This window comes from Centruroides vittatus, unplaced genomic scaffold (genome assembly GCF_030686945.1).
Source record: "Centruroides vittatus isolate TY-2023 unplaced genomic scaffold, ASM3068694v2 scaffold_996, whole genome shotgun sequence".
Taxonomy (NCBI): domain Eukaryota; kingdom Metazoa; phylum Arthropoda; class Arachnida; order Scorpiones; family Buthidae; genus Centruroides; species Centruroides vittatus.
In genome coordinates this window covers 231,156-246,156 of record NW_027122724.1, presented here as the reverse complement: position 1 = coordinate 246,156, position 15,001 = coordinate 231,156, and the positions used below count along the sequence as shown (strand labels likewise).

The 15,001-nt window shown below is 32.8% G+C and overlaps 1 protein-coding gene across 2 annotated transcripts; it reads left to right on the top strand.

Moving 5' to 3' along the window:
- The first annotated feature begins 8,074 nt into the window (after nucleotides 1-8,074).
- Nucleotides 8,075-14,323, top strand: LOC136990653 (NLR family CARD domain-containing protein 4-like). Of its 2 annotated transcripts, none has more exons than XM_067289043.1 (3): nucleotides 8,075-8,123; nucleotides 10,969-11,067; nucleotides 12,984-14,323. In XM_067289043.1, the coding sequence occupies exons 1-3, from the start codon at nucleotides 8,108-8,110 to the stop codon at nucleotides 14,306-14,308; spliced, it is 1,440 nt and encodes a 479-aa protein (XP_067145144.1). In that variant the 5' UTR covers nucleotides 8,075-8,107; the 3' UTR covers nucleotides 14,309-14,323. The 2 variants fall into 2 exon arrangements, with proteins under 2 accessions (XP_067145144.1, XP_067145145.1); XM_067289044.1 differs by lacking the exon at nucleotides 8,075-8,123 and adding an exon at nucleotides 9,301-9,582.
- The last annotated feature ends 678 nt before the right edge of the window (nucleotides 14,324-15,001 follow it).

Below are 15,001 nucleotides of genomic sequence, written 5' to 3'. Positions count from 1 at the left end.
AATAGCTTTCGGTCACGTGATCACCAAGAAATACGCCTTAAATTTAATGTTTGTGTACAAATTAATAGATTTTAACTAATGTCATCGTTTAAAATTTGATGTTTCTGTAAAAATTAGTAAATTGTAACAAATTTCATCAAAGACAACAGAATAATTTTCAGCTCATAAAAACTCTACAATAAATGATTATTTCTTCGAAAGACGTCGATATGCACGAATAAATAATAAATATACAATAATGCTTTTATCCATTTTAAGTGGATATTGTAAACATTAAGCTATTTAATTTGTTTGGCTTTTATAATTTAGTTTCCGAATATTTTACTGTGAAATTCCATTTAGTAAACATAAACAAAGACAAGCTATTAGTTATAAACAGGACAATAGAATAATTTTTACGTAAATTGAGTGTAAATACAGAAAAAAACGAATTATATCAAAGATGGAAACAAACAAGCTTACATCCCCAGAACAGAGCTTATAATTTGTTGTCAATTTCAGCCTGTTCCTACTTTGACTGTTTTCTGTTGGTAAACACTTATTTTTTTAAAATAAAAGTACTTTGTTGTTAGTGAATAAAGATAAAAGTATCGAAATATAATATTCAGAATTAAAAATATTGATGTATGTCCATATTAGAAATGTTTTCCGATATTAGAAATAATATCACGAGAAAAACATTATATAAATGAAATACGGCCATAAACAATTTCTTTCTGTCAAATAAATTACGGATTAAACAGGCTTATTTAGAAACATTCAATCGCGAATACCTGACTTTAAATATACAGAGGTTACAGTATGCTTGTTATGTGATAGTTATCTGCGTTTACAAATTAACAGAATTTTCCGTTTTTATACACATTATTATGCTATAATCTAGGAAACTATGTTTAATACACAAGACATACTACAGAAAGGGTAAGAAAGGAATGTCAGCCATTGTAACTAATGTATTATTGAAAGTTTCATTCATATAGATAATTAATTTTATCAAGATACATTTCTCCAGAAGAAAATTATCGATATTTCTCGTAAATATAAGTAAATTTTATTATAATTTAGATAAAAACTCATTTTTTCCCCACGCATGGCTTCTTTCTCCTCCCTCTTAATCCTATACTTGGAACATTCCATTTCATAATTTGATGTAATAATAACGTTTAAAATGATTCTAAATAAAATATTGACACTTAAAGTAGGTTAATATATATTGTCACGAGTCTCAGTTGTATTCATAAAAATATAATAATCTATACAATAATACTTTCTCACATGCTCCATGTGTTAAAGTTTGCAGCTGTAATTGAAGTAATATATAAAGAAACAAAATGTTTATATTATCAATAGTTATAAAAGATATCTTATTTTCACGTAGAAAAACAAAATAAGACAGAAGAAACAATCACACGATATCTCTATCCAGGACATTCTATAATTGATTTTAAATTTCTAATGTCAACATACATGAATATTTTTGTGTGTGTGAATATTATATTTCGATACTTTTATGTTTCTTCACTAAGAACATCTTAAAACATTAACTTTTTACCAACAAAAAACAGTCGAAGTAGGAACAGGCTGAAATTGACAACAAATTATAAGCTCTGTTCTGGGGATGTAAGCTTGTTTGTCTCCATCTTTGATATAATTCGTTTTTTTCTGTATTTACACTCAATTTACGTAAAAATTATTCTATTGTCCTGTTTATAACTAATAGCTTGTCTTTGTTTCTGTTTACTAAATGGAATTTCACAGTAAAATATTCGGAAACTAAATTATAAAAGCCAAACAAATTAAATAGCTTAATGTTTACAATATCCACTTAAAATGGATAAAAGCATTATTGTATATTTATTATTTATTCGTGCATATCGACGTCTTTCGAAGAAATAATCATTTATTGTAGAGTTTTTATAAGCTGAAAATTATTCTGTTGTCTTTGATGAAATTTGTTACAATTTACTAATTTTTACAGAAACATCAAATTTTAAACGATGACATTAGTTAAAATCTATTAATTTGTACACAAACATTAAATTTAAGGCGTATTTCTTGGTGATCACGTGACCGAAAGCTATTTTTATCTTGGCGGGAATTTTTCCACAGTGATCTTTGTCATATCTAATTTCCATATTAATGATAGTACATTACTAATCTTTATTAAACAGATCTAGACATTTTATATTATTTAAATTTGGCTGGATTAGTAAAATAATTATATAAAAATTTTCAGTATTTTGCAGGAAACTTCAATCCAGATGACGTAAGAGTCATCCATGGTTCGCGGGAGAATTTGCGCGATGATCTTTTTTATATCTAATTTGCATAATTATAATGGAAAATTATTAACCTTTATTAAGCAGATTTAGTTATTGTGTATTAATTAAATTCATCGGTTTTTGTGAAAGAATTCTTTAAAACTTTTAGCGTTTATTTAGAAACTTTTTGTCACGTGATGACATTGGACAAGAGCATTTTCGTTTTGTTTATTGTATACGACAGTTCGCGCCAGATTTCGTAAAGTGCGGTTCGATAATTCTGTGTTTCTCGTTTATTCGAAGTTCACTGCGATAATTTTTTATTACGTGGATTCATACATTTTGCGTTGATTGCAATGGATATTTTAAGGCATAAAGTTTACTGTGAATTACTTCTAAATTCAGAAAGAAAAGTTGAAAATAATTTATTTTTCGACAATTTGGGAAAACTGACTTTTGGATATAACATATGGATTTACATGAAAGTATGTATTATTGGGCTACTAATTTATTTGTGTTTATGTGTATTGTTGTACTGTAACTTAGTTTGTTTTACTATGTTCGAGAAAGTAGGTCACACATTGGATTTCTGAGATAAAACTGTCAGCTTTTTCAGAGTGAAGCGAACCCACTCAGTGAAGTGTTTTAGGGAAGTTATGCTTTCATTTCTGATGCATGCCAATGATGAAAATTGTTTTTAAAATTAAATATCGGTCAATGACGATAACATATGTTATAAATGTGAAGATGAATATAAAAATATTTCTACATTTTTTTATTGTTTTGTTGTTTCTTAAAGATTAATTTATTTAAATTTATTATATGTCAAGTAAGTTTATTTACAAAATGCTAATATTTTAATTCGCTTTAATATTTCGGCGTAAATTTGAACAAGGAATTTTAAAATTTTAAATAAAAGATATACTGAAATTTTCTTTTATTTACAATGATTACGTCACTTCTACAGAAAGTAGAACACGAGACGACCTTCACCCACATTTCAGTCTGGGGGGAAAGGCCGCCAGTTGTAGTCATAACAACCTTTACGTCTTCTATTGTTGTGGATGAAATTCGTTAACTGTCAATTACATTTTCTTGAATTTGATTCGCAGGTTGGAAAAAATCGTCATTACTTAAATGCCTAAAACTTTAAAAAATTTTATAAAATTGAAAATAAATTCAAAAGTTTTGAAAAAATCGTATCGGATAAAAAATCAAAAAAGAATTTAATATAAATTTGAAAAAAAAATTTTTAGCAAAAAATTATCGCGAAAAAAATTCATATATAAAAAAATTATGTGACAATAAAGAACGATTTTTTCTTTACAAGACGTAACTGTTTAAAAATTTTTTTTCCTAAACGGAAACGAGAAAAACGCGTGGGAAAATTCTTAAAAAATTTCCCACGCTTTAGCTCCACAACTAAGTGAAAGTGCTACGGCTGACTGTTCCACTGTTAAGAGGATTAAATTGTACTTGCGATAATGTAAAAAAGATTTATACAGGAGAAACCAAACGGATGTCGAACGACAAATTGAAAGAATACAAAGTGGCAGTTTGATTTGAACACGTGCACTGTTTCCACGAATCGAACCTTCTAAGTGCAATAAAATGACAACACCGACTTTTAAAATCGGGGAGAGAGCTTTTGTTTACAGGGCAATAAAACAATTTAACTGAGAGATTATCCTCCTCGTATGTGGGCGACAGGAAATTCTGAATTTCCTCAAGGCCAGGCCTGCACAGTTATTCCTCAAAGGATTTCCTGAACGTGTGTGGCGGCCTTAAAAGGTCCGCTTTTAGCGTCGTAGGTCGAAAAGCCACGCGACCGAGATAATTAGCCCCACCTGGGGTTTGGAGCTATAAACGGCCGGGAACAACAAAGGGAGTAGCGTCTCCGTTTATGGTACATGTAAATGTGTTTGCCACGTGTTGGTCGACTTGTAAAACGTAAACAAGGGACGGACGCGTTTGTAAGCTACGTCGTTCGGAGGAGGGCGGACGTCTTTGGAAGCCCCCAGGGGAAAAGAAGAACCTGATTGGGCGCAAGTGGTCGCCGTAGAATCCCTTAAAAGGTAAGGGTGGCGAGAGAAACGGTGAGAAAGGGCGAGAGACCGGATACGTGGTAGTCTCTGACACTAGGTAAGCCTTTGAGGTGTAGAGAGAGCGTTCTCCTCTTAGAAAGTCCTCTGAGAAGGGTTAGTGCAGAGACAGGACGGCCACGCAGTTGAGCCATCTCCGAAAAGCGACCTGAGTTCCCCGGAGTATAACAGTCCCCAATAGACAAGCCGATGTGAGATACCACATCATTGTTGCATAGTGTATGTAATGTTGTCGAACTTGTACATCCTGTAAATATTTGTTTTGTAAATAAAGTGTAAATATTCACTGGACTGAGTGTGGAGGTGTAGCTTTCCTCGAACCATCATACGGACATTCTCGAGTCATAAAACCAAACTCGAGACGAATCATCGTAAAGATCGTAATGGATTACCTAAGGATCTTCACTTTCTCCATCTCAAATTAGGTGTCATGCGCTTGTTCATCATACTCTTTCGTTAGCAACTGAGTTGTGCCGATCATCTATCTAATTCTTTTCACGCGAAAATTTGAATTGAAATAACGTGACTTCCGGTTAGTAGCAGAAATCCGTATATAGATAATAGGGGTTTCCTGTCCCTAATCTTTCTGCCTCTTGTCTCGACGTTCATCTATCTAACTCCTTTCTCGAGATTTAGAAAGGACAGGAGGACAGACGCACAGCAGTGGGAATTTATAGGTGACGACATAAGTCAAAAAGAAACTGTAGAACAACTGAAATTTGTTAAGTTGAAATATTAAAAGTATTGAAACATAACATAATCATAATGCCAGAACAATCACATAACATAAAGAAAAATGTAATATACTAGCAGATGAGCCCGGCATTGCTCGGGCAAAAAGTAACGATAACGAAGATTAAGATTATTAGATTATAGCCGATTTTACCCGTTTACACCGAGTGTAAGAATTAGGTCCCCTCTCTTCCGAGACTAATTAGAAAATTTTTAGATATCTGGTTACCACACCGGGATAACGAAAATTAAGATTCCCAGCAATCGCTAATAGGTGAGCAGTACCACTAAGTTAAGAATAATAAAGTGATAAAGAAGACCTAGTAACTCTTTCTGCGTTCTTCTTCAGATTCGGGTAAATTCAAAAAATTAGCTGAATCTTCCCGAATCATTCATAAATATGAATTCGAACATAAAATCGAACATTAAGACGAAGAGTTCGAATAAAGCGAACTTATGAGCGTGCGTTTCCCGTATCAACTTTATATATGATGGAACACTAAATATCGTTGAGAATTTTTGGAATGATCTAAAAATATGTTCGATTTCCCGCATAAACGCAGAAAAAACATTTACAATAGTACAGTAAAAGCCGAGTTCTTAAGGTAATCCTTAAATCTCCCCCCACGGTGAGAATTTCGAAAAATCCCTTCTTAATGTGCATTCTCATGGCATACCCTATTAAAACTCAATCAAAAACGCATCTAAAACAGTATAATAGAAGTGGAGTTCTTCACGGTAAGCTTTAATCCTCTCCCTCTCCCCCGTGAGGGGAATTTTGAAAAATTCCTTCTTAGTGTACATTCTCGTGACGTACCCTGTGTACCAAATTTCAACTTTCAACTTCTAACCATCTGGGCTCTGCGCTTATTATTATCATCATTATTATTATCAACCCAACTCGATTATATTATAAGATACGGAAATGAAAACAACAAAGATTGTTTAAATACATAAAATGTCATATATATATTAATACCTTCATAATAATTTATTTATAAATTTATTTATAAATTATTATTTTCCACTTGTACTTCCGTGTAGTAGAAAATATAGTAGTGTGATGAACTGAACATAAAGAGGAAGCATTAGTCAACATTTAAACAGCGATTCTTTATTTTTATCTGTTTTACTTGAACACATTTTTTTGTGTCTGTATGCTTGTGTTTTGAATGCTTGGTCCACCTTAAACATATTTTAAATAATTCAAAAATCTTATACAATAAATTACAATCGTGTAAAGTCTGTGGATAATAGATTTTTAGAGAAATTATGTTAATGAATAATCAAATTTATGAAGCAGCATTTTCTGTTTCTTCAAATATTTGCTTGTCCATTAAAAAATTACTTAAAATTCCATGCATAATCGATAATTTGATAATCGAGATTCCAAGTTCTGCAAATCTATATATATAATAGAGACGAGTTTATAATAATAATAATAACATAACATAATAATAAAAGCACTTGGAAATGGAGACGTTATTGAATCTATAGAAGAGGGCGAGTTCTACAAGTATTTAGGATTCCAACAGGCCAAACTAACAGAACATACACAAATAAAGCAAAGATTAATTAAAGAATACCAAAGTAGGTTAAATGCTATTCTCAGAACACAGTTAAATGCAAAACACACAGTTAAAGCAATAAACACATATGTCATCCCAGTACTCACATATTCTTTTGGAGTTATACATTGGACTCACACAGATCTTGAGCAACTCCAAAGGAAAACAAGAACAACACTTACTAAGCATAAACAACATCATCCTAAATCCGCCACAGAAAGATTAACTCTTCCACGTAAAGATGGCGGACGTGGCCTGATTGACATAGTTAACCTTCACTACAAACAAATTCAGTCACTGCGAGAGTTTTTCTACAAAAAACAAGAAACATCACAATTACATAAAGCAGTAACTCTAGCAGACTCGAATAACACACCGTTAAACTTACACTCACTAATATAGACACAACGCAACATATAAAAGCATAGACACCATTAAGCAATCGTGGGCTTGACAGGCACTCCATGGCAGGCATCCTTATGATCTGGCCCAGGATATTGTTGACAAAACTGCGTCAAACAGCTGGTTAGCTCGGGGATGCCTCTTTGGGGAAACGGAAGGATTCATGATCGTCATATCAGGATCAGGTCATAAATACTACAAACTACAGAAAACACATACTCAAAGATGCAACACTCACAAATGGCAAATGCAGAAAATGTCACGTCATGCCAGAAACTAGGCAAGCTCTTGGCACAGACAGATTATTTACACATACATAATCAAGTATTACACAGAAATGTAAAAATTAATATTATAGTTTGTTTCATATAAAATACACGATGTCACTAGTTCTCTTAGCTTCTTCTCACTTAGAAGCACACTTTGAACTATGTTACTGTTGTTTTAGCATACTAAAACAATAGCAACATAGTTCTAGTCAAGACCGTAGTGACTTGTAAAATCCTATTATTTCCATTATATGTTTCAATAAGCGTATTAAAATTATAACAATAACAATATTGTATTAGTTTGCATACAAACCAAGAGAACAAGAACATGTCTTAAATCCTTAACCAAATTAACTCACCATTAATAGATTCTGTCGCCGTAATAATTAGACATTTATCGTAAAGCGGAGTAAATTAGCAACTAGGCAGGATAATCACGTCAGTAGAGTATCATGAACCGCACAATATCTTTCATGCTTGACGTCACACGTGTAAAAAACATTACACAAAATACAACCAAGGACATTTGTGAAGTAAATACTACGATTTGGCTCCTTACCGTCCGAATTCGTAAATCTATATCCACGTTCAAATTGACAGTAAATTTCTATAGAATAAACTTCTGTTAATTTCGCATTGTCGTGTAATCACATATATTAACATTGAGAAAAAAAACTGAACTAAAGAGTATGCGCAAATCGGGCCATGACTAACTTCACCACTTGATATCGCGTGGTGTTACGTTTACATTTCTTACGCTTTCACCAAGCGAAATGAATAAATCTAATGGTGAGTGTATATCATGGTTTTATTTCTTTAACTAATAATCGTTCGCGTACTAAAAACGTAAAGTGAATAGTAATTAATGTGTAAAATATGCATTCAGAGGGGCACTTGTTAGGTTACGTCACATAACGTTACTTACTCCGTTACGTTACGTTGTGGTTAGATAATCGAGTATCAACACATTTATAATATTTTATTTATAAAATGAGTTAGTTGACGTACTTTACAGACACAATACAACTTAATGCGTAACAAAAATAAATTAGTAGCACATTTTCTTATTCTACTGGTAAAGGTTGATAAGACGATGTATAAAATATAAGTAATAAATTCAAAACATGTTTGAATCGAATTATCTTGGCCAGATACAATAGCGTAAGTAATGTTAAACTTAAATTCACCCTAAATATAGGCAATAGTGCTTTATAATAGCTTTAGATACTACTTAAGTGAAATAAGAATTACATACGTAAATACATGGGTATAAGCGTGGCTGTCGAAAGCTTGTATAACACAGGAAGTATCCTAAATTAATACACAGCAAGGGCGTCGCCAGAGGGGGGCAGAGGGGCAGTTGCCCCTCCCTAGACATGCGAAAAAAATTATTTAAATGCTAAGTCATTTATTGCCCGATTTATAATTCCCGCGCGAAAAACCCAAGAAGATTGTTTTAATTAAAATAATCTTCTTAAGCTTCTTAAAATTTATGAATCGTTTTTATTTTACCTACATACAATTCATATCCTCTATCAATTTATATCATCTCGCCCCCCCTGGCCCATTGGCTGGCGACGCCCTTGATACACAGTACTCTGTTTGGGTGTTTGTTGCTTGTCACTTTGAAGGTCACTTCGAACTTTTTATTGTTAATCAAATTCACATACCATTAACAAATTCTTTCGCCATAATATATTTATCATAATAATTAATATTCATACATTAATCAAAATAGAATAAAGTTTCAAAAATTACATTAATATACAGTGGTGCCTCATATAACGTACTTAATCCGTTCCAGGTGCACGTCCGTTAAGTGAAACGTCCGTTATACGAAACGCATTTTTCCATAGTACCTTCATATTTCGAGTGAAAACTTTATCATAAGGAAGCGTAAAGTAGCAAGGGGACAGGATAATCACGTGAGTAGACGAGTCGTAAACCTCCTTTAATTTAGGTCATTTTTTTAATCGTAATGTAAAGAACAATGCGCAACACACAACGAAAGGGATTTATGAAGTAATAACTAAAATATAAGCATTCGTTGTCCAGGAAAATGAAAGCAAATTTACATATAAAATCTCCTGTTTTAATTTCAAAATGTTGTGCAATCGCGTGTTTTTAAACACAGCTGATACGAGAGTATGGAAAACATCGATGATTAATTTAGCCACGTGATATCCTCCCTTGATGTTACGATTAAATTTCGTACATTTTCACTAAACGAAATGAATAAAATCTAACGGTGAGTGGATATTACAGTCTTAATACTTTAAATACATTGTTAAGCTTTACTTTAAAGATTATAATTTAAGTTTTAGAATTAAGTATTGAACGTATTTTAAATATTTAACATAGCGTACAGTATATTGAGAGAGCTGTAAACATACTTTTTCACTCTATACGTTGCTTTTTAAGATTTTATGAAAACGGGATATTTTTCTACTTAAATTATCCTCCCATAACTTGCTTTTCCGCCATGTTTTCTCCTCCCGTCCTTCCCTAGCGCGAACGGAATGATGGGATAATTTTGATTGGCTGAACGTAACACTTTCTGATTCAAAATCGACGTAATGACGTTGCTTCTTTAAAATGGCTACTTTTACGTGTAATAATTCACGCTGTTATAAGCCAGAAAGTGGCGGATTACGTTACTTGTGTCTGTCTGAACGCAGTGTAAGTTTTTATCCTTGGTTGAGCTAGAGCATCTTAGTACTAAAAGTCATATAAACACTTACATAAATTATATCTTATATGACTTTCAGGGCCTAGACGTACTACCTCTATTCGTGAATAAGGCTGTGAGTGGGGTAAAACTATAATAATGAAAATTTTAGCTTATTGACTGAGATATTAAAAAGGCACGTAGGATTTCAAGGCTTAATCATAATTATTAGTAATCCTTCCAGTGTTGAACATACGCTGTATTACCCAGTAACGTTTTTAAAAAAACGGATAATTTATAAATGAAATAAGGAAAATGATAATTTAAACAACTATAAGGCAAGCAAATAGCGATAGAATATTTTAGTGTTTAAGGAAGTAATCAAGAATAGCAACGACAGCTGATAAAATAACTAAAAAAACTTAACTGATAACTAACAATTGAAAAAGTGATTACGTGTTATCATCACCTGTTGAGAAAAAATAAAAATAAAAAGAGATACTGTAGCTAATTGCCCCTCCTTGCTGGATTATTAAAATCAAATAATAATATTTGCGAGTGCCGAATTATTATCCGGTTTAGTGAATTTAGAAATATTCGAATTCGGTGTTTGAAAAAACATTTTAGTTATTCCTAGATCTTTGAGGCATATCCCATACATTTAGGTCCTCTCTTTTTTCTCATTTTTACTAAAAAGCTTATTGCTTATCCTCACCCTCCTTACCGCCTACATCTGACATCAACTCTCTGAAAATTCAACACTGTTCATGAGATGCCAAACTGCTATACAAGAACGGAGAAACCAAAAAGATATTTATCCACATATAAGAAGGTTTAGTAACCTTAAAGTTTGATTTTTTCATAAAGAACTAAAATTTTTATACTGTGTCTTATCATTTACACTATGTATATGTAATTTTCGTTAGACTTGATAATTCTGTATAAAAATTAGCATTACTTTTATAGGTATGGCTACAGAAACGTACCAAATTACAGTGAACAATCCTCGGGGATTACATATTGGAACCCGAAACTTCACGACAATATGCGATCCTGAAACAAACAGTAAGTTCTTGAATTATTTTTCAGCAATAAGCCTTTGAAAATTTACAGCAATATCGAAAGATATTCCGAGATGGAAATTTAAACTCAAAAATTTCATATAAACCTCAAAACATTTATCATTCTATAAACATGACAGTAAAAAAATATTGCTGAACATGAAAGTGAATGCTTTATCGTGTTTACAAACTAGCATCAGGCAATCTTAACACATGGGCACTCCGGGCAGTTGGCTTGGGGGTCCACGAGCATAGAAGCCACGTGCTCATCTACTTCACAAACATTGGGAGACATTCCGTATATTGTACACAAAAATAACTTCGGACTACTTGAAATCTGCGATTCTCAATTTTAAAATTATACTCAATGTGTTCACGTAAATGATAATGTGAGATCTGGCTTTCCCTCACAATTTAACTTGTAATAATTAGTTTTAGGAATTTTCCCCTAATATAAACATCCTGTCGAAAAACGGCCCTGGACGAGAAAATATGCGTCCCCGGCCATATAACTGTCAACAATCCTTTGTTCTTAAGCTTTAAACAGATCATCTTGCAACCGTAGTTTACAATTAACGTTCGAATTCGTCATGTATTTTGAATCCCGGGAACACCTATGACACAAATCGTCATCCACCTATGATCACGTGACCGATTTCCCAGGCAAAAACTATAAAAGCCACTCTTTCCACCCCCTCGGGGGAGTCTCCTATCATCTGCCGACAAAACGCCGTTGCTCGTCGTCACCGACTCGGACCTACTGTCCAAACATCTCCGCGCTCAGTCGCGACTATATAAAACTGTGCCTATTTCGAATACTAATCTACACATCGAGGATATCGAGGATATTCATATAAAGGTCAACAACCAGTTACCGGAAAGGGGAGCTACGACTTCCTCCTACCTCCCCCCCGACCTTACAAATTGGTGTCACTCGAGTGGGGTTTCGACTCTTTCGGACCCCCCGTTTCACAATAATGTCCATCCGTGCAGGAGAACTCATTTTTAACACGGGCAATGTTTTTACTGGTTTTCACTTATGTGTATGGAAAATGACATGCTGAAGACCATTAACTACAAGCTGAACATAAACCGATTCTTTGCAAGGAAATTATTGATGTGTTAAACACTTTATCAATAATAAATAACTCATGGTAATTTAATGGAAAACACAAATATATTAATATGTAGTATTGAATTATAGTAAATGATGGTGAAAAAATAGAGTTACAAAATTCTGGAGCAGGAAGGAAGGAAAGTACGAGCTTAATCACGTAAAGTAAACGCGAAAAACTTAAAGTATACAGCCCGTTGATTAGGCGCGGAAATCTTCGACCTACTACCAGTGTTCAGTTATTTCATCCAATCGGCCACTGGTGGGGAATTTGAATGTGACAAATGCTCTTATACATATGAAAATACAGCAGCTAAGAATTTATTCTTTATCCACAACGCTAGTGGTACGTCTACAGTGATACAGGACTTTGCACGTTCTAATTCGGATCCCTCAATATCAGTTGTAGTTGAGCTACTGACACGCATACCTAACTGTTGTATCATAGTATACTTTTCTGTCTTTTCATCTTTTCAGTTGGATACTCAGGATACGCTCACAGATGGCCTAGTGGATCAACCAACTAGTCATTGGTATATGATATAGGTTCGCGCCTAGAAGTCGGGCCACGTGGAGTTTTCTATGTCCTCTTCAGGTCTAATATCTAAATACAAACCAGTATTTTGATGTAATTATGATGTATAAATACATCTATAAAAGCAGCTTGAATGTCGAAACTATTCCCATTTCCCCTTAATAATAAATTAATAGCTTTTCTTTCTGAGCTACTGCAAGTCATTGAAATGTAGACATTCTAATTTAAGTATACATTATCACATTCTATGTTTATAATATTATTCTTACAGAAATTCTTCGGAAATCAAGGACCAGACTGCGAAATCATTACAAGAGACCGAATGCTTATATGAGATCTTTAGTGAGAAATAACAATTGCAAGGATAATGATCTTTTCATTAAGGAATACTTTCTAGAATTGAAATTAAGAGAAGAATATGCTTCAAGAAAAAAATTAGGAGAAATCCTTCGTCTTGACCAGGTATTTGCAAAAAAAGATGAAAATCAGACAATTCTCCTCATAGGAGATGCTGGATATGGTAAAACTTCGCTTTGCAAGAAAATAGCCTTCGACTGGGCATCGAATGAATGTACAGGTTATCTAAATCACTTTTATTTCGTTGTCATCATTGACTTACACGAAGTGGATGAGAGGACATTGTCGGACTCAATCATGGACACCATATTTCAAAATGTTCAAACTGAGGAAAGACCAGACTTATTTGACTACAAAATGAATATTCTTATAATGATAGACGGCTACGATGAATTTGCAGATAACAAAGTCATCGAAAAGCTCCTCAACGAGGAATCAGTAGAAATTTCAGAGTATATCACTATATTAATCACAAGTCGCCCACACAATGTGAAATCCATAACGCGAAACATGGATTTACGAATTTCAATTGAAGGATTTCCTGAAGATAAACAAGAAATTTACATACGTACGATTTTCGAAGGTCAGAATTCATGTTGTGCCAATCTCATAAATCACATCAATCATAATTCTTTTTTAAAAGGTATTGCCGAATGCCCTCTTATGTTAAACATAATATGCGGCTTATATCAAGTTGAAGGTATCAGATTGATCGAAAGATTGACTGATTTATATTATCGAATGATGTTTCAAATTACTAAAGATTTTCAAGTGAAATATGGCACACACGACATACTAGATACAAACATTCCCGAAGAAATAATCGATTTACTAATTAAATTAGCGAACAAATTCCCTTATCCGCTTAATTATAACAACAGAATCACAGAACAGAGTTTAAAAGAATGTCTAGAGGATGAAGATAAATTAAAATTCATCGAAAGTATTCAACTTCTGTACAAGTGTTCAGCGTATTACGATATCATTCACGAAACTTTTCACGAATTTCTTTGTGCTCTTTCTTACAGGGAGTGTTCCGATTTATCTCCGAAGTTATCAAATTATGCATTGCTCTTTTTGTGTGGTCTTTATGAAGATATTACTGTACAACAAATTCCATCGACTTGCTTTCAATTGAAAACGTTAGATTCAAAATTTATAGAGAAATTGCGTACTGAATCACGCAATACAAATCTAAACGAACTTATAGAGAATTTTAGATCTTTAGACCTACGTTAAATGCTGACTTATGGGCATGAATGAAACATAACTTTGAAAAATAATATAATTACGTACTGTACATCACATTCAGTAATACACGCAAATTCAAGCAAACATTCATCTATTAAAAATGGGTTTTTACATACGTTTATCATTATTTTTCTTTAACTGAAATTTATTGTTTTTAGTTATGAATACAGACATCAAACCAGTATTAGTAGTGGCTGTTATCAATAGAAATCAAAAGTAATTTCATATCATATTACAATTATAAATACGGGGTAACGTGTTGGTGTAATGTAAAATCAACTCTCTTGATTTTACATTACATAAATTTAATGGCGTCATTTGTTTATATATAGAAATAATATAATATCATCTTGTTTCACAAATTTTGGATTTTCTAGTCTTGAAAGGTAATGCAAATTAGATGACGACCGACACAAACCGCAGATTTTTGTAAGGATTTATTTTATATCTTTGGGTTCGAAGAATAACAAAACGTCCAGAAATGCAAAATTAGTGAATCAAAATTTTCCCGATCATCATACATTCTATGTTATATTCTAAAATAGTCTGGAAAGTGAAATATTATGCATAGAAACAACTTTAGAACCTTCGGGCACATATAAAAATGGTCCCTAAATATATATGATCTTTTAATTATGAGAGCAATTATTTTCTTTATTTGCTTAAATTTTACAATAACAT